The sequence below is a fragment of the Hemitrygon akajei genome, chromosome 7 (assembly GCF_048418815.1).
Source record: "Hemitrygon akajei chromosome 7, sHemAka1.3, whole genome shotgun sequence".
Taxonomy (NCBI): domain Eukaryota; kingdom Metazoa; phylum Chordata; class Chondrichthyes; order Myliobatiformes; family Dasyatidae; genus Hemitrygon; species Hemitrygon akajei.
Window position 1 is genome coordinate 147,146,811 of NC_133130.1, and position 25,387 is coordinate 147,172,197.

Genomic DNA, 25,387 nt, shown 5'->3' on the forward strand with positions numbered 1-25,387 from the left:
ACAGGAATTTTCCACCATATCCTCTGTAGAAATCAATTGGGAGAAATGGTCTGGACTCCTGGTTGATCAGAGACAAGTGAACAATCTGCCTAAGGAGATGACCTTTTGCATAATGCTCCAAGCAGCTTCCCACATTGGAAGCCTGGATAACAAACTGGGATATATTAGAGGCTAATGTTACTATATACATGGGTAGGGCACTAGATAGAACCCTGCCAAGGATTTTCCTACAGATGTAAACCAATTGGTAGCCCCGTTGCCATGGTGCAAGGTGGTCATATTTTCTCTACCTCTTACTTCTGTCAGGATTCGGAAGAAACCAACCTTTGCAATCAATCATTCTTTGGAATCTCTTCCCCACCCCTCCTCCCATCACCTACCAGTTCACCTCCCTGTTCCCTCCATTTTCCTGCTCCCCCACTTTATCCCTCACTGTATACTCGGCTTGTTAAATGAGCCTAAAACTTACAATCTATCTGATTGTCTATTTTGCATTGTGTATCTTTTAGATTCTGGACAAGAACTCAGTCCTTCGTTGCATTCTGCCTGCTTGGAATCCAAGGTCACCCAGTTTATTAAGAAGTACGTGGTGTCCACCATCTTGGTCTCAGATACGAACACAGAGATATCTTACATTCTGCCTTCAGAAGCTGTGAAAAAGGGATGCTTTGAGAGACTTTTCCAGGTAACAATCTTTTGTATTTTCTAGTCCTTATAATGAAATGAAATTTCTAAGTAAAGCTTAATGAGCTGTTTCATTTACTTTTTCCCTTTTGTCCCCAGGATGTTTCTCTTTCGTTATCCTTTCCAGGTTGTGAAGCGGCTGCAGGCAGGATATAACAATACGTCATTCATTGTGTTTCAGGGCATTTTCTATGCACAGGCTCTTGTCCATCAGATTTATACAAGATAAATAATATATCTGCACTGATAGGGTAAATGCAAACAGGGTTTTCCACTGAGTTTGGGTGGAACTACAACTAGAGTTTGTGGGTTAAAGGTGACAAGCTTAAGGGGACCATGAGGGGAAACTTCTTCACTCAGAGGGTCATGAGAGTGTGGAACGAGCTGCCGGTGCAAGTGGTGAATGCTAGCTCGATTTCAACGTTTAAGAGAAGTTTGGATAGGAACATGGATGGTAGTGGTATGGAGGGCTATGGTCCCAGTGCAGGTCGATAGGAGTGGGTAATTTAAATAGTATGCACAGATCAGATGGGCTGAAGTGTCTGTTACTGTGCTGTACTTTTCTATGACTTTAACAGGGAGGATGACAGGGACAAATGTTATGAAGATCAATCACTTGTATTGTGGCCTTTGTGAGATTTGCAAGCAGCTCCTTTCTAAACAGAAGACTGCTTATTCCCCTCCATAGATGCTGCCTGACTTGCTGAGATCTTCCAGAATGTTGTGTGTGTTGCTCCTACTCAGCAGAGTAATCAAGTACTGTGAATGTCTGAAATTTGCAAATATTCAGACATTAATGACACTTCTATTAATTTTTTAAGCTAAAACTTAATTTTTAATATTTTTCAGTTTTAAGAATATTTAAGTAATGCACAATTACTCTTTTGTTAGCTGACAATATTGGAGTTTTTAAGTATGTTTGCTGAAATTCATAGTCTTTGCTGCACTGTTCATGGACTGTGGGTCACCGGCCCCTTTATAATGATGCAAGCTGGTTTTGATAGAATGCTTAGCTATTCCATACTATACACTTTGAGTTTAATGTTGCCCTAGCCTAGACCAAGTCACATTACAACACAGAAATGTAAAGTGGATGGTAAACGATAGAAGAAAAAAATAATGAAATGAATCCAAATGTGAGTGTTTCCAAGTCTCAATATCTTCATGGCCTGAAATTTCAATTTGAGCTGTTGTGCCAGAGTAGTCTGCTTCATAACAACACCCCATTGGCAGGCTCTGTAACAAACTAACACAAGGCAAGGATCGAACAGATGCAACCCCTTGCTGGCAGCTCCATTCTGACTGAAGGATTTCATTAAAGAAGATCATAGGGAGACTGAGTAAAATGAAATAATAACAGAAAATGGAAGTACTCAGCAGGTTCAAGCCACACCTGTGAGAGAGAAAAAAAAAACAATCAGTATTTCAGGTTAAAAGCTCTGAGTAAGAACTGGGGGAAAAAAACACAAAAACAAGCCTGGTAAGCTGAGGGAAGGATGATAGGGTAAAATCAGGGTGACCATGGGTGTAACCAGTATACAAGGATATATGGTCACCTGGAGCAATTAGAGAGTGACAACAGTGGAAAAAGTGATGTAGGACAGGAGTTCTCAACCTGGGGTCCACAGACCCCTTGCTTAATGGTATTGATCCATGGCATAAAAAATGTTGGGAACCCCAGATGTCAGATTTGTGAATGAATTGATGTTTTTATATTGCAGGCCCTCGATCTGAACCTGGAAGACCTGAATTTGACTAGCTTTGGTCTAATGGACACTACATTAGAGGAGGTTTTCTTGAAAGTTTCTGAAGAAGATCAGTCCTTGGAGAACAGTGACATAGGTAGGGAGCAAAGAAATAAAGCCAAGAGTAACTTTTATTTTTGCTGATTCTTAAGTCTCCCTTTGTCATTGACCAACAGAAGTTGGTTGTCAGAAGCCAGTTTGGGCTCCAAATACACAATGCAATAATGTTATGTATTTATAAAGAACCTTTCATACAATAAATGATTCACAATTCTTTCCGGGATATTTAAGACTGGGACAATCAAGTCCATGATCCAATGAGTGTTATGATATTTAATTTCAATGTTCCTTGCTTGCTTTCACTGCTCGCTTGAAGACTTTTGATCACATTGGGTTCTGTTAACTTTGAACCTTTGACCACAACCCACTTTTCCATAACCAGCATTCTTGTGAGTCAGCGTTTTGGGGTTCTGAAAAGGTGGGGCTCTCCAGCAAATTTTAAAGCCACGTTGGCCTGTGTGTTCCCAGGGCTATGTGAACAGCAACTAGAGTGAAAACTCTCGTGCTGCGAGGCACAAAATACAGGTTGAGTTCATCTACTTCAGTGGAGGGGGCAGCCTTTTATGACTCAACATGTCTCTGACCAACTTTGCTCAGTGTTCCAGTTTTCACCACTCTGTAAGAGGCCACCAAGAGGCATTGTATTGCGAGCCACTGAATCTGTTGTGTATCACCAGTAATAGACACATCTATGAATGAGAAGGCTTGGATTCAGGCTCCAGTGTTCTATGTAGAGGGAATGTGGAATGTTGGGAGTGCCATCTTTCAGAAGTGGCCTTACTCAGAAGACCTTTAATAAAATGTAAAATTTTATTAGGCAGGTAGATAGGGTTGTAAAGAAAACTTTTGGCACATTGGCCTTCATAAATCAAAGTATTGAGTGCAGGAGTAGGGAGGTTATGTTGAAGTTGTATAAGACATTGGTAAGGCCTAATTTGGAGTACTGTGTGTAGTTTTGATCGCTGGCCTGCAGGAAAGATGTAAATAAGGTTGAAGGAGTAAGGAGAAAATTTACAAGGATGCTGCCAGATCTGGAGGACCTGCCTTCAAGGGAGTCATTGAATAGATTAGGACTTTATTCCTTGCAACATAGAAGACTGAGAGGAGATTTGATAGAGGGATATAGATAGAGTGAATGCAAGCAGGCTTTTTCTACTGAGGTTGGGTGGGACGAGAACCAGAGGTCATGGGTTAAGGGTAAAAGGTGAAAAGTTTAAGGGGAACATGAGGGGAAGCTGCTTCACTCAGACGGTCAGGAGAGTATGGAACGAGCTGCCAGCACAAATGCTGCATACGACCTTGATTTCAACATTTAAGATACGTTTGGATAGGTACATGGATTGTAGAGGTATAGAGGGCTATACTTCCTGTGCAGGTCAATGGGACTAAGCAGTTTAAATGGTTCAGCATGTACTAGATGGGCCAAAGGGCCTGTTTCTGTGTTGTACTTTTCTATGATTATGACTCTAAAATACAGAGCAGGAGTGGGTTTATAAGAGATGAGTCATGTGCATATGCAAAATATATTAGTCTAATATTTCCTCTTGTTTCCTCTACAACCATGTAAAATATCCAGTTCAGCAATTTAATGGATACATGGAGCTGGTAATTACAGTATAATGTGTATATAATATTTGGCATAAATTTCAGTAAGGCTTCCCAGTGTAACAGTTTGAAATCTGCTTTGAATACCATGGGATATGGAAGTACGTCGATGTGGAAGCTTAGATGCATTAGGTGATTTTTGGGATATCCTAAAGTCACTTCTGACATTAACATCTGTGAAAATGTAAAGTTTGTGACAGGTGCTTTGAGGCTGCATGGTAGTTCTTTAAAAAATTCAATATGATAATTCTGGCTTTCTGTGCATACTGTGAACACTGGCCTTCACAATAATTCCACATATTAGGGATATCATCAGATTGGCTTAGTTGTAGAGTTTACACCATTGAGTGAGCTCCCCCTCCCCCATTAACAGTTTAACCCAAAAACCAAAGAAGCAGAATTAGGCCATTTGGCCCATCAGGTCTGCTCTGCCGTTCAATCATGGCTGATCCTTTCTTCCCTCAGCCTCACTGCTTGGCCTTCTCCCTTTGATGCCATGTCCAATCAAGAACCTATCAATTTCTGCTTTAACTACACCCACTGGCCTGGTCTCCACAACTACCTGTGGTATTAAATTCCACAAATTCACCACCATCTGGCTAAAGAAATTTCTCTGCATCTCTGTTTTAAATGGACACCCCTCTATCCTGAGGCTTTGCCCTCTTGTCCTAGACTTCCCCACCATGGGAAACATCCTTTCCACATCTATTCTGTCTTGGCCTTCCAACATTTGATAGGTTCCAGTGAGATCGTCCCTTATCCTTCTAAATTCCAGTGAGTACAGACCCAGAGTCATCAAACTTTCCTTGTATGATAACTCTTTCATTCCCAGAATCATCCTTGTGAACCTCCTCTGAACCCTCTTCAATGCCAGCACATTTTTTGTTAGATGAGGAGCCCAAAACTGTTGACACTACTCAAGGTGAGGCCTCCCTAGTGCCTAATAATGCCTCAGCTTCACATCCCTGTTGTTGTATTCTAGACCTCTTGAAATGAATGCTAACATTGCATTTGCCTTCCTCATCACCAATTTAACCTGCAAGTTAACCTTTAGGGTATTCTGCACAAGGATTCCCAAGTCCCTCTGCAACTCAGATTTTTGGATTTTCTCCCCATTTAGAAAATAGTCTACACATTTATTTCTTCCACCAAAATGCATGACCATGCATTTTCCAACACTGTATTTAATTTGCCACTTTCTTGTCTATTCTTCTACTCTAAGTACTTCTGCAGCCTACCTGTTTTCTCAACACTACCTGCCCCTCCATCAATCTTCTTATCTATCCTGCACCTTCCTCATTTTTCCCAGAAACTCATGCCATTGCTGTTCTGCTGTCATCCCTGCCTGCATCTCCTTCCAATTTACTTTGGCCAACTCCTCTCTCATACCACTATACTCCACTGAAATACTACTAAATCAGACTTTACGTTCTCCCTCTCAAATTTCAAGTAGAACTCAATCATACTGTCTTCATTGCCTTCTAAGGGTTCTTTTACCTTAAGCTTCCTAATCTCCTCTGGTTTATTACATAACACCCACTGCCATCAGGGTCCTTTTACCCTTGCAGTTTCTGAACTCCGTCCACAAGGATTCAACATCTTCTGATCCTATGTCACATTTTTCTACTGATTTGATGCCCTTCTTTGCCAGCAGAGCCACAGTACCCCACCCCCCACCCCCAGCCTATGTTCCTATTCCTCGGATACAAGCTGTAATCTTGGACAACTGTCCTTGAGTGATGGTTCGGTGATGGCCACATCATACCTGATAATCTGTAATAGTGCAACTAGATCATCCACTTTGCTGCTTATGCTCCATGTATTGAGATCTAATACTTTGAGTACTATATTTTCTTCCCTTTTTGATTCTGCATTCCTAATGCACTGATTGATACTCACCCTGCTGGTTGCAATTTTGTCCTAGCATCCGCCTGCCCTTCCTTACAGTCTGACTGCACGCTGTCTTTGGTTTTTTTTTACCATCCATCCTATTTCACTCCAGTTCCCAACCCTCTGCCAAATGAATTTAAACCGTCCCTAACAGCTCTAACAAACCTGCCCACGAGAATATTGGTCCCCCTCAGTTTCAGGTGTAACTGGTCATTTGTACTGGTCACACCTCCTTCCACGTTATGGAGTTAGGTTATTTGCTGTGCCAAGTTCACTAAGATTTTGAGATCGAAGATACTAATTGAAAACACGGATATAGCTTTCAACATTAAGAGACAGGATTTTAACCTTCTCTTGAGAGATTTTTTAAGGAGTGGCTATTTTTATTTTTGATATTGTTAACTCTGTAATAGAGCAATGATTTGTATTTCAGGTGTCTAATTTAACCATTTGATCACAATGCCATGGAAGAAAGCCATTTGTCTCTGAGCCCTTGAACCAGCCTCTAATGGAAACTGCTCCTATTTACCTAACCCTAACCCTAACCACTGTAGTAGGTTCTTATATAAAAAGCTTATTGTCTAAAAGGTGAGAGATTGCTGAGCTTTGGGGTGCATTAGGGTTAAGGAGATCTGGTTGTCAGTGCACGTTTTGCAAAAGGCATATATGCAAACAATTGGTAAAGCAAACATGAATCTCACCATTGTTTAGGGATGCACCATTGAAGGCATCTTAGCCATCTTCATCACTGCCTGGGCAGGCAATTAGTCTGCCCCAGACCACAAGAAATTTTAGAGAGTTATGAATGTAGCTCAGCCCATCACAAAAAAAAGCAGCCTCCTTTCCATTGTTTCCATCTACACTTCTCTCTCCTCTGGTAAAACAGCCAACATAGCCATGGTCCCCTCCCACCCCACGTTCTTGTTTCCTTTATCCAATCAGGCAGAAGATACAAAATCTTGGGATCATATACCATCACGCGTTCATCATGTTTACTCAGCTTTGTTATAAACTGAGGCTGTGGTCTGCTCTATCTGCACTGTGTCCTCTGTAAAACTTCAGTTCTGAAGCTATTTGCTTACTTTATTGTTTGCGCAATTTTTTACTCTTTCTCTGCATGTTGTCTTTTTAAAAATTGGCTCTTTTGAGACTTCTTAGTTTTGTGGCTGCCTGTAAGCAGGCGAATCTCAAGGTTGTATATTTCATACTTTGATTATAAATAAACGTTAAACTTTGAACTACCAGGTACAAAGACAGCTTTTGCCTTACTGTTATAAGACTGTTGAATGGACATTTTGTATGATAGAGATAAACTCGTGATCTGTCAATCTTCCTTGTTCTGGTCCTTACACCTTATTTTCTATCTGCACTGCCCTTTCTCTGTAATTGTAACACTACACTCTGTGTTTTGCTTTTCTTTTGTACTACCTCAATGTACTTGTGTACACAATGGTCTGTCTAGATGGCATGCAAACAAAAACTTTTCGCTATTATCTTGCTACGTGGAACAGTAATAAAATGATCAGTAATTATTGTAGATTATTGCTTCAAAAACTGAATGCAAAAGTAGGGAGGGAATACTTCAGTTTCGTGGGGCAATATCTCATTTCCCATCTAATATTTAATTGTAACATTTACAATTATGTATAATTTAAGACTGTAAGATACAGGAGCAGAATTGGACCATTTGGCCTGTCGAATCTGCTCCACAATTTATTTAAGCTAATTTAAATTTAACTTTGTCATGTTTGTAATGTACTGTGCTGCTGCAAAAAGCAAATTGTTATGGTCTTTATACCCCAACAATATCTGCCTATGACAAGAACGAAATTGAATTTGAACCCCCTCCCATGGGAAGTTAGGTAAGTTTCAAAGGCAATCAGAGACTTAACAAAGCTTCAGGATAGGTGAAAATATTTCACGTATTTCAAAATACACAGAATATGTTTTTGTTTCTTTTTTTCAAGATGACAAAGATTCGGGGAAGGAGGGAATACCGACACCACAGACAGACCAGAGAAACGGCCGACACAAAGACACCCCTCCTAAAGAAAGCTCACGCCAGATGAACGTGAATGTGAGCAATTTGGTCACATGTGCTACACTCAGCCAGTCCCAGACGTCTGTCCACTCTTCCTCCTCAGTTGGTTCCGTTCGAGGCGATGAAATGGGTGGTTATTCTGAATTCTATGGAGACTACACGCCTCTCTTTGATAACTCGACTGATCCAGACAATCTCAGTTTACAAGGTATGTGGATAACCACTGAAAATGTCAATAGTACCTTGTGTTTTCTGGAGCTGAAAAATCACCAAGCAAACAACTGTTCTCTATTTGACTTCTGGTTTAAGGACTCCAGCAACTTGCATTCACAGATAAATGTGTAAGATCAAGAAAAGTTCCTCAAGTAGAGTTAGTCCATTTTTAATTTCTTTAAGCCCCATCTCAACTCTAACTGTAGCTGATAAACTGAACCAAATCTTTTTTTGCAGGAGCAACCTAGGTATCGATGCTAAATTCATGCTTAAGTTAACTCCAAGTTGGGTATATGACTGCTTCAGTGGAGGTTTCTTTATTTAAGGTTCATGAATGAAAGCAATTGTACATAATTGTTTACAAAAGGAAGGAGGTACACTCAATGATACAAAAACATCCTCTTCCTCTCTGCCATCCGATTACTGGATTGACATTGACCCCATGAACACTACCTCTCTATTTTTTATTTCTATTTTTGCACTACTTATTTAACTATTTAGAGTGTGTGTGTATGTATGTATGTATATAACTGCATTTCACATTTTTTCTATTATGTATTAGGTGGTACTGCTGCCACAAAGACAACAAACTTCACGGCATGTATTGGTGATAATAAACCTGGTTCTGATTTTGATTCTGACACAACTTATTTCATTCTTTTTTTTGTAACATGAAGCTGTATATTACATGTAGAATTGAATACAGAGATGATTTTCTAATTGATTGAGCAAAGATTTGAAGAGCAGTTTGCTGTCCTGAATTTCCAGCATTTTCTGCTTCTTTTTCTAAATTTCCAACATTTGCAGAAATTCTTTTGTTTTTGAGTCAATGTATCTCTGTTGCAATAATGTTGCAATTGGAGGGTGGCTAATGTTGTCCCACTTTTCAAGAAAGGAGGGAGAGAGAAAATAGGGAATTGTAGACCGGTTAGCCTGATGTCAGTGGTGGGAAAGATGCTGGAGTCAATGATAAAAGAGGAAATTACGACACATTTGGATAGCAGAAGGATCAGTCAAGTCAGCATGGATTTATGAAGGGAAAATTATGCTTGACTAATCTTCTGGAGTTTTTTGAGGATGTAACTATGAAAATGGACAAGGGAGAGCCAGTGGATGTAGTATACCTGGACTTCCAGAAAGCTTTTGATAAAGTCCCACATAGGAGATTAATGTGCAAAATTAGGGCACATGGTATTGGGGGCAGAGTACTGACATGGATTGAAAATTGGATGGCTGACTGGAAACAAAGAGTAGTGATTAACGGGTCCCTTTCGGAATGGCAGGCTGTGACCAGTGGGGTACCGCAAGGTTCGGTGCTGGAACTGCAGCTGTTTACAATATACATTAATGATTTAGATGAAGGGATTAAAAGTAACATTAGCAAATTTGCTGATGACAGAAAGCTGGGTGGCAGTGTGAAATGTCAGGAGGATGTTATGAGAATGCAGGGTGACTTGGACAGGTTGGGTGAGTGGGCAAATGTATGGCAGATGCAGTTTAATGTGGATAAATGTGAGGTTATCCACTTTGGTGGCAAGAACAGGAAGGCAGATTACTATCTAAATGGAGTCAAGTTAGGAAAAGGGGATGTACAATGAGATCTAGGTGTTCTTGTAAATCAGTTAATGAAAGCAAGCATGCAGGTACAGCAGGCAGTGAAGAAAGCTAATGGCATGCTGGCCTTTATAACAAGAGAAATTGAGTATAGGAGTAAAGAGGTCCTTCTGCAGCTGTACAGGGCCCTGGTGAGACCCCACCTGGAGTATTGTGTGCAGTTTTGGTCTCCAAATTTGAGGAAGGACATTCTTGCTATTGAGGGTGTGCAGCGTAGGTTCACAAGGTTAATTCTTGAAATGGCGGGACTGTCATATGTTGAAAGATTGGAGCGACTGGGCTTGTATACACTGGAATTTAGAAGGATGAGAAGGGATTTTATTGAAACATATAAGATTATTAAGGGATTGGACACGCTGGAGGCAGGAAGCATGTTCCCGCTGATGGGTGAGTCCAGAACTAGAGGCCACAGTTTAAGAATAAAAGGTAGGCCATTTAGAACAGAGATGCGGAAAAACTTTTTCACCCAAAGAGTGGTGGATATGTGGAATGCTCTGCCCCAGAAGGCAGTGGAGGCCAAGTCTCTGGATGCATTCAAGAGAGAGTTAGATAGAGCTCTTATAGATAGCGGGGTCAAGGGATATGGGGAGAGGGCAGGAACGGGGTACTGATTGTGTATGAATCAGCCATGATCACAGTGAATGCTGGTGCTGGCTAGAAGGGCCGAATGGCCTACTCCTGCACCTACTGTCTATTGTCTATTATAGGAATTTCCTACTTTAGGAGATTATTCTATCACGCTATCCAAGAAGTAAAATAATAACTCAAGTGAGTTAACATTTCAGGTTGAAGACAGTTGAACCAAAATGTTGTGTTTCTTCACAGGTTCCACCAGATCTGCTGAGTTTTTTTCACCCTTTTCTGTTTTTTATTTGGTATTTAATATCGCTGCTTTCTTTATACTCTGGTATCAGAGCTTTTTAGATGTTGGCCAATGTGCTGCTGTTTACTACAACTTCAATGTAATTTTGCTATCTGATGATTTTGATAATCCGATAGCACAGAAGGATACAGTGCTTGTTGTTTTAAAGAACTAATTTGCCTCACCTTTCCTGTTCTTTTCCCACAGCTTTGCATACATTTGATTTTTAAAAAACTTTTTAAATAGTTCTGATAATCTCCTCAGTGAAGTTGTATTTCATGTTGCTTCACCCATGGTTGTTATAAGTGGCCAATGTTTTCAACATTTTCAATGCGTTCTCACATGACACTGTAAAAATAGAGAATCTGGCCTGTATATCTGATATGTGGGTCACACGGTCATTGAGTCTGCAGCATTTATTTCACATACTACAGCACCGTACTCCCATCTACAGTCTGGGAATCCTTCCAAAAAGATGTATTCAATAGCAAGACCTTTGTCATTAATCTTTACTTCCAACTCCTTAAATGAAGCAAGTAAAACTTTACTGAGATACAAATTAAGCGGTCACAATAAAAATTGGCTCCAAATGTACTGGAGCATTTTCCTATCAAACTACTGACCGGTTCAGAAAAGTCTTATATAGAGTCAGAGGTTGAACACATCAGATCTGGTTTATACCAACATCCCTGGTACATACAAAGCTGCTTCTTGCTCGTGTATCATTTGTTGTCAAAACATGTATCCATATACAACTCTGAAATTTGTCTTCTCCAGATAGCCACGAAACAAAGAACATGAAAGTTGCTCAGAGAGAAACATCAAACCCAACACCCCTGCACAAAAAAGAATGGCATCCTGATCATCAACCCCCAAAACCCTCCTCCTGCCACACGAAACAGAACAGGAACGTCGTCTCGGAAAAATAACCCCTCCCCCCCCCCACAAAACATCAACCCCCAATCCCCCTCCCCTCACACAACAAAATGAAAAAGGAACAGGCGATTTAAAAAAAAAACTCAGCATATAAAAACCATAAGTCTGAAAAATGTCCACAGTCCATAAACGCAGAACCAAAATGCCATCCGCCAATATCACTGACGTTCATTGAAAGAGAGGGACACCAACAAGGACTCCCTGCCTGCCACAGCAAGCAACATTTCGATCGGCCGCTCAGAGACTCCATCTCCGGCAGTGATGAAAAGGCAGGCAGTCAGCACAGATACTATGCTAATTCCTGCATGCTAACCACTGATTAAACATGTCAAGCAAGTTCAGTGGGAGATAAAGATCTGGCGAGGAGGAGCAACCTCAGCATAACAGGACTATTTTGAAATCGCAGACTGGAAAATGTTCAAGGAGGTGGCTACCTACGGCCATCACATTAACGTAGATGAATGTGTGAGATCTGTGACTCGCTGCACAGAGAAGTGCAATGAGGACATCATTGTTATTAAACTTATCTGTGTGAGGACAAGCCAGAAGCTAAGGCTGACAGCAGAGGCCCAGGCACGGCTGAGAGATCAGGCTGGTGACTTCAGATCAGGAGATAAGACAGCTCCCAGGTCAGCAAGATCTGCATTTCCTGCATCTTCAGGAAGGCAAAGCAGGATTATTCACAGAGAATATACAGTCATTTCTGTGATATCGGGGTTGCGATGTGTGTGTGGCAGGGCATTTAGACCATAACAGAATACAAGTCCATCCTGTGCGTCAATGACATGACGTTTCTCTTTCCTGATATGCCGAATGTCATTTATGTGTGATCTGATGCACAGAATGATGTGCTTTCAAGGGAGACCCTCCCACCCCATCCCCCTGAGGAGCAGGCACTCATTTTGTCCTAGTCAGGGTCAGCCCACGTATAGCTGCTGGGCCTGATAACATACCTGGCCGGGTGCTGAAGGACTGTGCAGCCCAGTTAGCTGGAGTTCCAACAGATCTCTTCAACAGCTCTCTGGAACAGTCCACTGTCCCCTTGAGCTTCAAGGTGGCCACCATCATCCCATGCCCAAGTAGACAGTAACCTGACTCAACAACTACTGTCCGATGGCACTAACCTCAAAAATAATGAAGAGCTTTGAGCAGCTGGTTTTGGATCACATTAAATTACATCTTCCTGCTGCATTGGGTCCTTTCCATTTGCTTATCATTTCAGCTTGAGTTCCATGTGATTGTACCCCAGAAGCTGGTAAGTAAATTGCCCTCGTTGGGTCTCAACACCAATCTCTGTAACTGGATCCTGGACCTTAACAGAAAGGCCACAGTCAGTCTGTTGTTAACAGAAGCATCTCTAGCTCCATCACACTGAGCAATGGCACTCCCCAGGGCTGTGTGCTCAGCCCATAGTTGTTTACTCTGCTGACACATGACTGCATTGCTAGATCCAGTTCAAACTGAATCATCTGGTTTGCTGATGACATAACAGTGGTTGGCCTCATTAACAGTGATGGCAGGACAGCATATAGAGAGGAGGTAAAGCAGTTGGTAGAATGATGCAAGTACCACGTAAGTCTCAATGTGGACAAAACCCAAAGAGATGATTCTGGACTTCAGGAATGTGCAGCCTGAGCACTCCTCATGCACAAACATGGCTCCTCTGTGGAGAGAGCTAGGTGCACCATGTTTCTGGGAGTGCACAGACTCAGCGATCTCACTTGGTCCCTCAACCCCACCTCTTTGATCAATAAAAGCACAGCAGCACCTACACTTCCTGAGGAGATTGAGGCAAGTGAGGCTCTGCCACTCCAACCCCCATTTTAACCAGCTTTTACAGGAGTGCCATTGAGAGTGTCCTGATCAGCTGCATCTTTGTCTGGTGCAGGAATTGCAAGGTATCTGAATGCCAGGATTCTACAAAGGATTGTGAGAACTGGTGAGAGGATCACTTCTACCCATCAGGAGCCCTTGGCATTTCTATGATCCCTCCCATCCATCAAAAATCTCTTTGACGCCCCCTCCTTACCATCAGACAGGAGGTACTGTAGCATTAGGATGAGGATTGTTAGGTTGGGAAACAGCTTCTTCTCTCGGACTGCAAGATTATTCTCCCTATCGCCACCTAGGTTTCATCACGTATAAGCACCAGTACCATTATTCTGTTTGTTTTCTAAATTATGTTGTACATGCATCTTATTATTTGTTAATTTATTTGTAGTTATATTACTTTATGTGTTATGTTTGTGAGTTATATGTACGGCATTGTGAATCTTCGTCTAGAGCAACATTGTCTCGTTTGGCGGTATACATATGTACAGCTGAAAGACAATAAACTTGAATTTGTATGCAAAGCATTGTTCAGTGTTATAATTGAACAATAACACGATGTTTATAACTCCGTAGTGAGTGGAGGGTGGATTCTTACTGTTATAGCATAATTTTGTTTAAATTTAAGCTGGTAAATTGGCATTTTCATTCTGACATGTCAGTGGATGAAGCCTGAAAATTGAAGTGAAATTTGCAGTACTTCTTTTGTAAAAAGGAACTTAATGAGGGTCAACACAGAGAAGATTTATTGTGCTCATGTAATGCAGTTTGGAGATGGAGATCCATTGTAGATTCAAGAAGGAAGGGGTGATGTGGTGGCAGAAGAGAATTGATATATCAAAGGTAAAGGGACTGTACAGTTAATGGCAGGACACATAATTGTTCATGTACAGATGAATTTTGGGGTCCATGTCCATAGCACCCTGAAAGTGGCTGTACAAATTGATGTGGTGGTAAAGAAGGTGTAAGACATGTTTGTCCTCAGTAGCCAAGACGAAGTTCAAGAGTCAGGAAGTGATGTAACAGCTTTATAAAGCTGTTTAGGCTGTATATGGAGTATTGTGCTCAATTTTGATTGTCCAGTTGTAGAAAGGATGTGGAGGCTTTGAAGAGAGTGCAGAAGAGATTTACCCACAGTGCTGCCTCAATTAGAGGGCATGAGCTATAAGAAGAGGTTGGACAAAGTTGGGAGTTGTTTTCTTCAGTGTGGCTGAGAGGAGACCTGGTATAGAACTATGTACAAATTCTGTAAGATTGTAAGGGACTTAAATAGGGCAGACAGGCAGTATTCTTTTTGCAGATTTAAAATGTCTCCAGAGGGTATGTATTTAAGGTACCGGGGGGTGGGGGTGCTAAGATCAAAGGAAAGATGCAGGGCAGGGATTTTTCATACACAGAGTGTGCTGGGTGCCTGGAATGCACTGCCAGACAGCAGTGGCAGATATGATAGAGATTCTTAAGAGGTTCTTAGATAGACACCTTGATCTGTGAATGAAGGTATATGTACATTGTGCAGGCAGAAGAGTTTAGTTTAATTCAGCATTTAAATACCTTTATAATTCACTTGGGACATCATTTTGGGCTGAAGGGCTTGTTCCTGTGCTATACTGTCCTATGTAGAAGCAACAGTAATTTGCAAATCTGTAGCAAAGTGATGCAGCTGCTAGAGTTGTTACCTCACCGTACCAGTGGTTTAAATTCAATCTTGACCTCTGATGCTATCTACAGTGTGTGGAGTTTGCCACGTGCTGCCTGTGACTGTATAGGTTTCCCAGTTTCCAAAGAGATGTAATTTGGTAAACTAATTGGCCACTGTAAATTGCTTATACTGTAGTTACGTGGTCAAATGTGAGGGGAGGTGGTGGGAAAATAAAATAGGCTTGGTAAAGGATCAGTGTAAATGAAAGCACAGTCTCAGAGGGCTTGAAGAGCCTGTAATTGTGTTGAGTGCATCTGAGAAGTGGAGTTCATGGCAAGTGAAGGATTAGATAAATGTTTTTCAACCATTATGAAGCCAACGGCCTTCCAACTGATGGGAGTCTCTTTAAACACCCTAGTAATTTTTGTGTATTTCTAGCATTAGCTTTTGTGCTTTCAAGCTTGAAACTTTGTAGAAAAATACACTTGTTTGGAATGTAATAATCTGAAGCTCACACTTTTTAGTTTAGGTAACAGTCACAAAATAGTTTTCTGTGGAATTGCAACACTCAGAGAAAGCTTTAAGAGTCAGTTTTGTTTCTTTTAATGTGGAACCTACATCCCTGGTAAATTTAGAAAAGAGTGCTTTGTTTTATTTTATATATATTCGATTCCTGATTCCACAGTCAGCTGGCACACATGACCTTGTCCACTTTCTCTGCTGTCATTCCTCACCCAGCTTCACAAACCCAATCCCAGCACCGTTCCTTTCACCAGCTCCCGATTCCAGCTGCAGAACTTTCCACAGTCGGAGTTTACGCCTCTGGCTGCTCTACTACACACATTCCCAGCTCTTTGCTCCAGCTGCACAGCCAGCTTGATCTGCACATTAGCCTACATTCCTGCTGTATTTCCATCCCGCGGCACCAGCTTCACATTGACACAGATTTTCCAAATCTTTGTCCCATGGTAGGGCTATCAGACACAAGAAGACATAATGTTAGAAACCACTGCATTTTTAAAAATAATACTTTTTATAAGATTCGTACTTTTTAACAAACTGATGTATTTTTCATAGTATGCGGTGGTTCATCCCCACTCACTGGCAGAAAGTGGTATAGCAGCTAAACTAACGGTTTATCACCTTTCTCAGTTTTCATCGGATCAGTATTAGCACATTAGCCATATGATGTAATTGTTAATTATGTAGCCTATTAACTAGTTCATTTCAATCTAAAGAATTTCTGTTATCTGGGTTATAAAAGGTGATGGATTTTTCAGGGTCAACGCCTTTTATTCTTTTATCTTTGCTGTTCATTTACCTCTGCATCATTTCTCAGCTCTTTATTTAGTTTGCTTAGTATTTGTATGTATGCTTGTACTTTGAAATAAATTGAAATCTTTGAATTAAGACTCCTAGTCATTCCTGACTCCTGGAAGAACCCTGAGGATCAGAAAATAAACAGATCCAACAATAGCTTCAAGATGAGAAGGAGTTTTAAAGTGGATTTGAGAGGAAAGTTTTTTTTAATCTGGAATTTGTTGCCAAATGGTGTGGTGGAATCAGACATGACCACTATGTTTGGGACATTTAGATAAGCACTTGAAAAGATGAGACAGAGGATTAGTGTCTTTGGGAAGAATAGTCAGCATAAGACATAGTGGGCAGAAGGGCCTGTTTCTATAATGTACACCTCAATTGGGATATTGTGTGGGAAGGTTTCAAAAGATGCATTTGTGCATCTTGAAATACTCCTGTGTACAAATTCTGCCATCATTCAGATGAAAGAAAGCTTAAAATTTTATGAATGCTAATTGTATAAGCTCCAACCAGTCTAGAAATGTGACATTGAGAGGCAGATTGGAGGAGGAAGGGGAAGATAGAAATTGGTTCAAAACATTGACAATTATACCAGAATTCAGAAACTCAGGAATCCTTTAATCAGTAAGTGCCACCAAACAGACGCAGTTGATGGGAAGTTGCATGGAAAAGTGGTGCCTCCTTAGAAAGGTTATGAGGATGGACAAATGGGTTGTAATGGGAAAATGCCAGGTAGAAGATAATGGAAAACTAGTTTTCTATAATGATAGTAATTTTCAAATGTTAGAAAACTATTTTCAACCAGCATAAAACTAGGAAATGCTAAGAAGGTCAGCTGACATCTGTGGAGACAGAAATGCAGTTATCTTGAGGCAATAACCTTTCATCAGAATTAGTAAGATGTAGGAAAACCAGCATGTTTCAAGTTGCAGTGAGAGGAGGGGTGGTGAGATCCAAGGGAATATCTTTGATATGTTGGAGGCCATGGTTGTCTAAGTACACAATGGTCACACTAGATTAGCCATCATCCTCATGAATGACTAACATGCTCACGGGGGATGTATGATCCTATTTATTAAATGAATTCTTGAACTCAAGTTTTATGAATTGACAACATCCTAAATGCTGATTCCCATTTCCTGTTGCCTTTTCTTTACAGCAGAACAAGAACCAGACCTGAAGAGTGTTGTTCTGGAGGGTCAAGGAAGTACCAAACTGGAAGGTTCTTGGCTGAAGCTGTGTCAGTTCTACGGGCTGATTGTGAAGCGCTACCATTGTGCCAAACGCAATACCAAGAGTATCTTCTCGCAGATCTTGCTCCCAGCGTTCTTTGTATGTGTGGCAATGACAGTGGCACTCTCAGTTCCCGAAATAGGTACTTATTGTTGATGTGTGAGCCTTGAGATCTTGCATTGCTGCCATGATTTTTAGAAGAGTCATCTCAGTGTTATCACCTCTGGAGTTTTTATGCCATTTGTTTGATCGTTACAGGTGACTTGCCTCCTCTGATCCTTTCCCCATCCCAGTACCACAACTACACACAACCTCGAGGAAACTTCATTCCATATGCAGACGAAGAGAGAAATGAGTACAGGTATCTTTAATGCTGCTTGCCTTAGCCAAAATTTATTATAGTACGTATTTTACGAAATTGTGAGCTGGAGTGATAAGTTGGGATTATAAGGACAAGCTAAGACTTTATTCTTTGGTACATAAGTGATTGAGGGGTAACCTTACAGAGGTGTTTAAGCTCATGAAAAGCATACACAGGGTGATTGCAATCAGACTTTTTCCAGGGAAAAGGAATCAGAAACTAGAGAGCATAGGTTTAAGATGAGAAGTGAATGATTCAAAGAGAACTTTAGGGGTAACTTCTTCACACGAAGGAGCGGTGCATATATAGAACAAGAAAAGTGGTTGAAGCAGGTACAATAACATTTAAAAGACATTTGGATAGTTACATGGATAGGAAATGTTTAGAGAGATATGGCCAAGTGTGGGCAAGGAGACCAGCGTTGATGGGTGGGCATGGATGAATTAGACCATAGGCCTGTTTCCAGGCTGTTTTACTCAATAACTCTATAACATGTACAAGTTTAAATGAAATAGAATGATCGATTAAAACAACTTAACAGTCAAGTCTTTCAAGACCTGTGCTTTTTTTTGAGTACTGTAGGTAAATTATACCATAGCTTTTTGTTTCTAATCTCCAAGTAAAACTTTCTGGTGTTGCAGTCCACATTAATTAATCCTAACCAGCACCTGAGAACAGCACTTTGTGAGTTCCTGCCGCTCACTAATCGTGTTTGGAAGAATACATAATGTAGTAAAACAGAATTAAAACCACAATGAACAGGTTATCTTGAATATAACCTTGTTTTTATTCCAACCCAGGATAAAGTTATCACCTGATGCCAGCCCCCAACAATTGACCAACACCTTCTATCTGCCCTCGGGGATTGGAGCGACCTGCGTCCTAAAGACGCCATACAACAGCACATTAGACCAGTTGGTACAGACCTTGAATCTATCGACAAGCGAGACTAAGATGCTGGCGTCCAAGTACTTCGACTCGATGTGTCTGGATTCTTTCACGCAAGGCCTACCACTCTCAAATTTTGTTCCTTTGCCCCCGTCACCTGCTCCGTCAGATTTTCCCGACACAGGAACTGACGAAGGAATGCACATGTGGAATTTGACATCACCTGTTACAATGAAAGGTTTGTAATCATGGAAGAGTTCCTAGAGGCAATATTTCATAGGAGTATAGTCATTTCTGATATTTTCAGGGCAGATTCTTAGGAACAATCAAAATAGATCATAAAGAACTACTTGATTGTGTTATTCTTAAGGTGTTGTTAGCCTCTCCCTGCACTCTAAACCAGCATTTGTCCAAACGGAAGCACCAAAGAGTACAAGATAACATGGTTTTAAGTAATCAAAATCAGATTTAATATCACCGGCATATGTTGTAAAATTAGTTGTCTTTGCGGCAGCAGCACAATGTCATACATAATAATAGGAAAATGTCAATTACAGTAAATTAAGTAAGTCGTGCAAAAATAAAAATAACAAAGTAGTAAGGCAGTGTTCATGGTTCAATGTATGTTCAGAAATCGGATGGCAGAGGGGGAAGAAGCTTTTCCTGAATTCTTGAATGTATGACTCAGGCTCCTGTACCTTCTCCCTGAAGGTAGCAATGAGAAGGGCATGTCTTGGGTGGTGGGGGTTCTTAATGATGTATAGTGATTCTAGGGAAAGATTCATGACTGTGACTCTGGAGCTCAAAGATGCCTGCCACTGTAACATGGAAGGTATTCAGAATTTCTGAATTGTTAAAGTAGAGATTTGCTCTTATTGAGAGATGACAAGCCAAAGCCTGGCCTGGGTTTATTTATGTCCTGGCAAGAATAACGTACAAATATGTAAAAGTGAAGCAGAGCAAGACCGGGTGTTCCCATAAACTCTTACCACACTTATGATAGCCTAAGAGGGCATTGTGACCAAGTACTTCCCATGCCCCTTTCGTTATATCCATCATATCTTCCAGGATGAGAGAAACCCATTTTTACTAGGCATCTCTGGAAAACTGGCTCATTAGCCCTTTATTAATAGCCACTAGATACCGCGACGAGAGACCCACCGTTCTCAGGCTTAGCTCATCTAGGATAAATACAACTTTGGTCCCGCCAAATCCATGAAGTTGGAATGTCTCGCCCACCTGAACCTCAGTTTGTGGAAATGCTGTATGATTTACTGCTCCCAGAAAGAAATAGCAGATCATACACTGCATACAATTATAAAGAAGTAAATTTAAGAATGTTAATTTAAGCAAAGAATTATTAAATGAAAGAAAAAAAAAGAACAAAAAGGGCTCATTACTCTCAAACAGAGTACTTAAGTTGGAGTTCACTTTGAACTTGCCTGTCCCTCACACACTGGACCCTTGGTCTGTGGGAATGCACACATCACCTTCCGAATGTCACTCAAAATCCATCTCAAACAAACGGGTCTCCCATTCCTCCTCGTCGAAGCCTTTCATGTGCACAAGGTACCTTGTGCAACAGGGATGACATTCTCATCCATTTTCCCTCCTGCCTTCACACACAAAATGCTGGTGGAACACAGCAGGCCAGGCAGCATCTATAAGGAGAAGCACTGTCCCTTCGTCAGGACTAACTGAAGGGAAAGATACTAAGAGATTTGAAAGTAGTGGGGGGGGAGGGGGAAATGCGAAATGATAGAAGACCGGAGGGGGTGGGATGAAGCTAAGAGCTGGAAAGGTGATTAGCGAAAGTGATACAGAGCTGGAGAAGGGAAAGGATCATGGGACGGGAGGCCTAGGGAGAAAGAAAGAGGGGGAGCACCAGAGGGAGATGGAGAACAGGCAAACAACTAAATATGTCAGGGATGGGGTAAGAAGGGGAGGAGGGGCATTAGCGGAAGTTAGAGAGGTCAATGTTCATGCCATCAGGTTGGAGGCTACCCAGCCAGTATATAAGGTGTTGTTCCTCCAACCTGAGTTTGGATTCATTTTGACAGTAGAGGAGACCATGGATAAACATATCAGAATGGGAATGGGACGTGGAATTAAAATGTGTGGCCACTGGGAGATCCTGCTTTCTCTGGCGGACCAAGCGTAGGTGTTCAGTGAAACGGTCTCCCAGTCTGCGTCTGGTCTCACCAATATATGAAAGACCACACCGGGAGCACCGGACACAGTATACCACACCAGCCGACTCACAGGTAAAGTGTCGGCTCACCTGAAAGGACTGTCTGGGGTCCTAAATGGTGGTGAGGGAGGAAGTGTAAGGGCAGGTGTAGCACTTGTTCCGCTTACAAGGATAAGTGCCAGGAGGGAGGTCGGTGGGACCTTTTTTAAACAAAGGGGCTTCCCTTCTTCCACCATCAACTCTGCTCTCAAACGCATCTCTCCCATTTCCCGCACATCTGCCCTCACCCCATCCGCCCACCACCCCACTCGGGATAGGGTTCCCCTTGTCCTCACCTACCACCCCACCAGCCTCCAGGTCCAACATATAATTCTCCGTAACTTCCGCCACCTCCAGCGGGATCCCACTACCAAGCACATCTTTCCCTCCCCCCCCCCTTCTGCTTTCCGCAGGGATCGCTCCCTACGCAACTCCCTTGTCCATTCGTCTCCCCCCCCCCCCCCCCCCCCGTCACTTCCCACCGATCTCCCTCCTGGCACTTATCCCTGTAAGCAGAACAAGTGTTACACCTGTACTGTACCTTTTGACTAATTTCACAGTCCATGGTTTCCAAACACAGTTGTTAATCTACTTGCCAAATGTAACAGAGGAGCAGTGTACAAGTTGTCAGTGCTTGATGAAGCATTTCCTTTATACACATTAAACAATAATGTTTCAGCTCCTGTAAAACTGGGACCCCTGTCTTTGTGATGTGATCTTTAGCAAGTCTCTCATTGTTTACACTGTGATATCCATGAACATTATAACAGGTCAGCTGAAACTCTCCAAAGTAATTAGACCAGAAGTCATAGAATTAGGCCATTCAGCTCACAGTCTGCTCCGCCATTCTACCATGGCTGATCCCTGTTCCCACTCAATCCCATACACCTGCCTTCCTGCCATATCCTTTGAAGCCCTGACCATTCAGGAATCTATCAACTTTCTCTCTAAATATACCCATATACCCATGGACTTGACCTCTACCACAGCCTGTGGCAGAGACTCACTACCCTCTGGCAAAAAAATATCCTCCTCTCTTTTGTTCTAAAGGGTTGCCCCTCATTTCTGAGGCTGTATTTTCTCGTTCTGGATACCCCCACCATATGAAACACCCTCTCCACATCCACCCCATCCAGTCCTTTCAACATTTGCTAGGTTTCAAAGAGATTCTGCACCCCCCCCCCCCACATTCTTCTAAATTCTAGTGAGTACATGGCCAAAGCTGCCAAGCACTCCTCAGATGTTAACCCATTTATTCCTGGAGTCATTTTCGTGAACCTCTCTGGACTCTTTCCAATGACAACACATCCTTTCTGAGATATGGTGCCTAAAACTGTTGACAATACTCCAAGTGTGGCCTAACTAGTGTCTTATAAAGACTCATCATTATCTCCTTGCTTCTATATTCTATTACCCTTGAAATAAATGCCAGTGGGGCATGAACAAGCAGAAACAATGGGTCTACCTAGACAGGCATGTTTATGGATCTCAAATAATATATATAAATTTGATAGAATTACTGGTTTTCTAGAGTGGGAGAGTCTTGAACTTGAGAGATTTTGTTATTAGATAAGAGGGTAGTTTATCCATCCGGTGGTACAGTGGCATCAGCACCGGACTTCAAGGCTAAAGGTTCCTGGTTCAAATCCAGCCATCTCCTTGCACTCTTTTCATCTGTGCTGGGTTGACTGTCAAGCTAGCAATTTGACTTCGTAAAAAACAGACGTGCTAAGGAAACGACAAATGCTGCCTGATACGCCACAAGGCGTGAAAAGGAAGAGCAACGAAAGGGTAGTTAGCTAAAACTGAGCTGTGTAGGAATTTCTTTTCACAAAGAGGGTGAATATCTGGAATTTTCTACCCAGAGAGTTGTGTGGAAGCTCGATGGCTAGAAGAATTTAAAGATGAAGTAGATAAGTTTTTTAAAAGATCAGGGAATTGAGGGCTGAGGGAAACTGCCATAGACAAGGGGTTGAGACAATCACTATCACAATGCATGCTGGATTTCAGAGCACACTTGAAGGTTAAGTGGGTTACTCCATTTACTTCTGTTTTTTGCTTCCTGAACTGTTGTTTCGTCTGATATTGAGCATCTCCTTCATGCTTTGGGACACTGTCTGCACCACTCTTGACTTAACATATGTATCCACCTACCAATCTTTTTGTAGCAACAAGCAATCTGCTGAGGAGCTTAGTGGGTTGAGAAACATCTGTGGGAGGAAAAGAGTCATTGGCATTTTGGGCATCTGATGATTCCTTTCTGATCCCCTTGGGAACTTATCACTGGAAGTCAATTTAGTCCTCAGAGGCAGTGTAACCATCTATCATTTATATCAAGTCTCCCACCATCAAAGTCTTGGGAGGAGCCAATGACAGGAGCAGTGAGTGACTCACCTCCAGACATCTCAAAAACTTTCTAGTATCTACAAGCAAAGTCACTCATGTGATGTAGTTCTCTCCACTTAACTGGGTGGCAGTTCCAACAACATGATGGAGCTTGAGCCCATCCAGACAAAGCAGCCTTTGTGTGCCTTCATTTTAATACCCCACAATGGTCTTTTCAAGTTATACGCACTTTGAGGAGATTTTCCTCCTCCTTGTATCCCCAGACAAAGCAGCCCACTTAATTGGCATCCCATCAACCAATTTAAAGCCATTCTCCTTCCACCAACAATATGCCATGGCTGCTTGGAGTATGCTGTCCAAAATGCACTGTGATTATTCATCCAGATTACTCTGACGCGACGTCTCAAATCTGCCATCTCTACTAGGACAAAGGCAGCAAAAATGTGGGAGGAGTTCAGCATGCATATTCCTCTGTTTCACACCATCCTGCCATAGAAATAGGTCAATGTTTCCTTCTTTATCTCTGGGCCTAATTGTTCGAGCACACGACCTGCTCAGCAGCTTGGAGGGAGTACTTCCACCAGGGCAACTGTAGTGGTTCAAGAAAGCTACTCATCACACATCTTTAGTTAGTCAAGGATGAGCAAGAAATTAAGGTTCTGCCAATAAAGATCCTGAAAAACATAGTTTTTTAAAAAAAATTTAAACAGTTCTATCAATATTTACATGGTGGCTTGGGTTTTCTCCCTTTTCTGCATGTTTTTCTCCCCAGTTGTCCTGATTTTCCATCTGATCTGACCTTCCCTGGTTTCCAGTAGTCTTCCAAAATCCTCTTCCCAATGCTATGTTTTCACCAATGCTTACCTTCCACCATCTCCCATCCACAGATGATTGCCCAGTGCTGTCTGTTATCTACACTCTCCTGTTCTACCATAGTCAACGTTTCGGACTTTGCTCTATGCTGGCACCTGCCTTTCACACAGCTTTAGATGAAGATGTGAAAACGCACCTTGTAGAGTTTCTGGCCCACGGTACCTTTGTAAACATTGTGATGCTGAGGGAAGAAATAATGATTGCCTTTTGTTGGAGCTGCATTCACCCAGGCTGGAAAACTGAAGAAGAGATAGAAATTACACCAGCTCGGACTGCATCCATGGAGAAGAAATGGGCAGAAGAAGTGTGATGCCTGTACAACTGGCTCAGGTACAAGGCTAGATTGCTCTGGGCACCAGGCTCATTTGAAGAGCTTGAGAGCGGCTGCAGGCTAGGCAACAAAATCAGAACCCGGAGCAAGTCGTTGGATGGCACGGTCTAGGCCCAGAGCCTTTTGCTGCAGCTGGGTCCTAGGAACAATTTGCTGTTTAGACAATTTAAACACTGGCCCAGATTGGAGGTGAGAGCCTTTCGCTGTGCCATTGGTTTGTTAATTTAAATGCTGGTCCAGATAGACTGGAAATACAGTGTTGGTCGAGAAGAGAGTCAATTCTGCGCATTTTCTGCGATGGTCATCTCCATGGTGCTGAGGCTATGCAGTCTGACCAGGCTGTTGTGCTCTGTCCCTGCTAGTATGATGAACTGATGATTGAGGCTTTGGGCCTGCTCTGACGATCGTGTTTGAAGACTCAATTTTGGGTCGAAATGCTATTGTCTGCTTCAATTGTTTGCATGATTTATAATTTTTTTCCTTTATTTCCATTGGGTTCTTTTGGGTTTCTTGCCTTGTGGCTACCTGTGAGCACAAGCAAACCTCATGGTTGTATAATTTATGCATTCTTTAATAATAAATGTACTTGAATCCTGAGTTGACATTCCGCTTTATCAAGCAGAACACAGATTGAGTGGAAAGAGAAACTAGTTGACTTTTTCTCTTTCCACTCAGCTCGACTGGCT

At 41.8% G+C, this 25,387-nt stretch overlaps 1 protein-coding gene across 2 annotated transcripts in view; it reads left to right on the forward strand.

The window, feature by feature from the left end:
- abca2 (ATP-binding cassette, sub-family A (ABC1), member 2) overlaps positions 1 to 25,387 on the forward strand; it is a 519,276-nt gene that overhangs the window by 376,964 nt on the left and 116,925 nt on the right. The window contains exons 25-30 of one of the 2 annotated variants that reach the window (XM_073052214.1): positions 510 to 685; positions 2,406 to 2,526; positions 7,952 to 8,233; positions 17,599 to 17,814; positions 17,931 to 18,033; positions 18,834 to 19,159. In XM_073052214.1, the coding sequence (XP_072908315.1) occupies positions 510 to 685; positions 2,406 to 2,526; positions 7,952 to 8,233; positions 17,599 to 17,814; positions 17,931 to 18,033; positions 18,834 to 19,159 (1,224 nt within the window). The remainder of the gene's footprint in view (positions 1 to 509; positions 686 to 2,405; positions 2,527 to 7,951; positions 8,234 to 17,598; positions 17,815 to 17,930; positions 18,034 to 18,833; positions 19,160 to 25,387) is intronic. The other variant, XM_073052215.1, reaches the window with a different exon arrangement.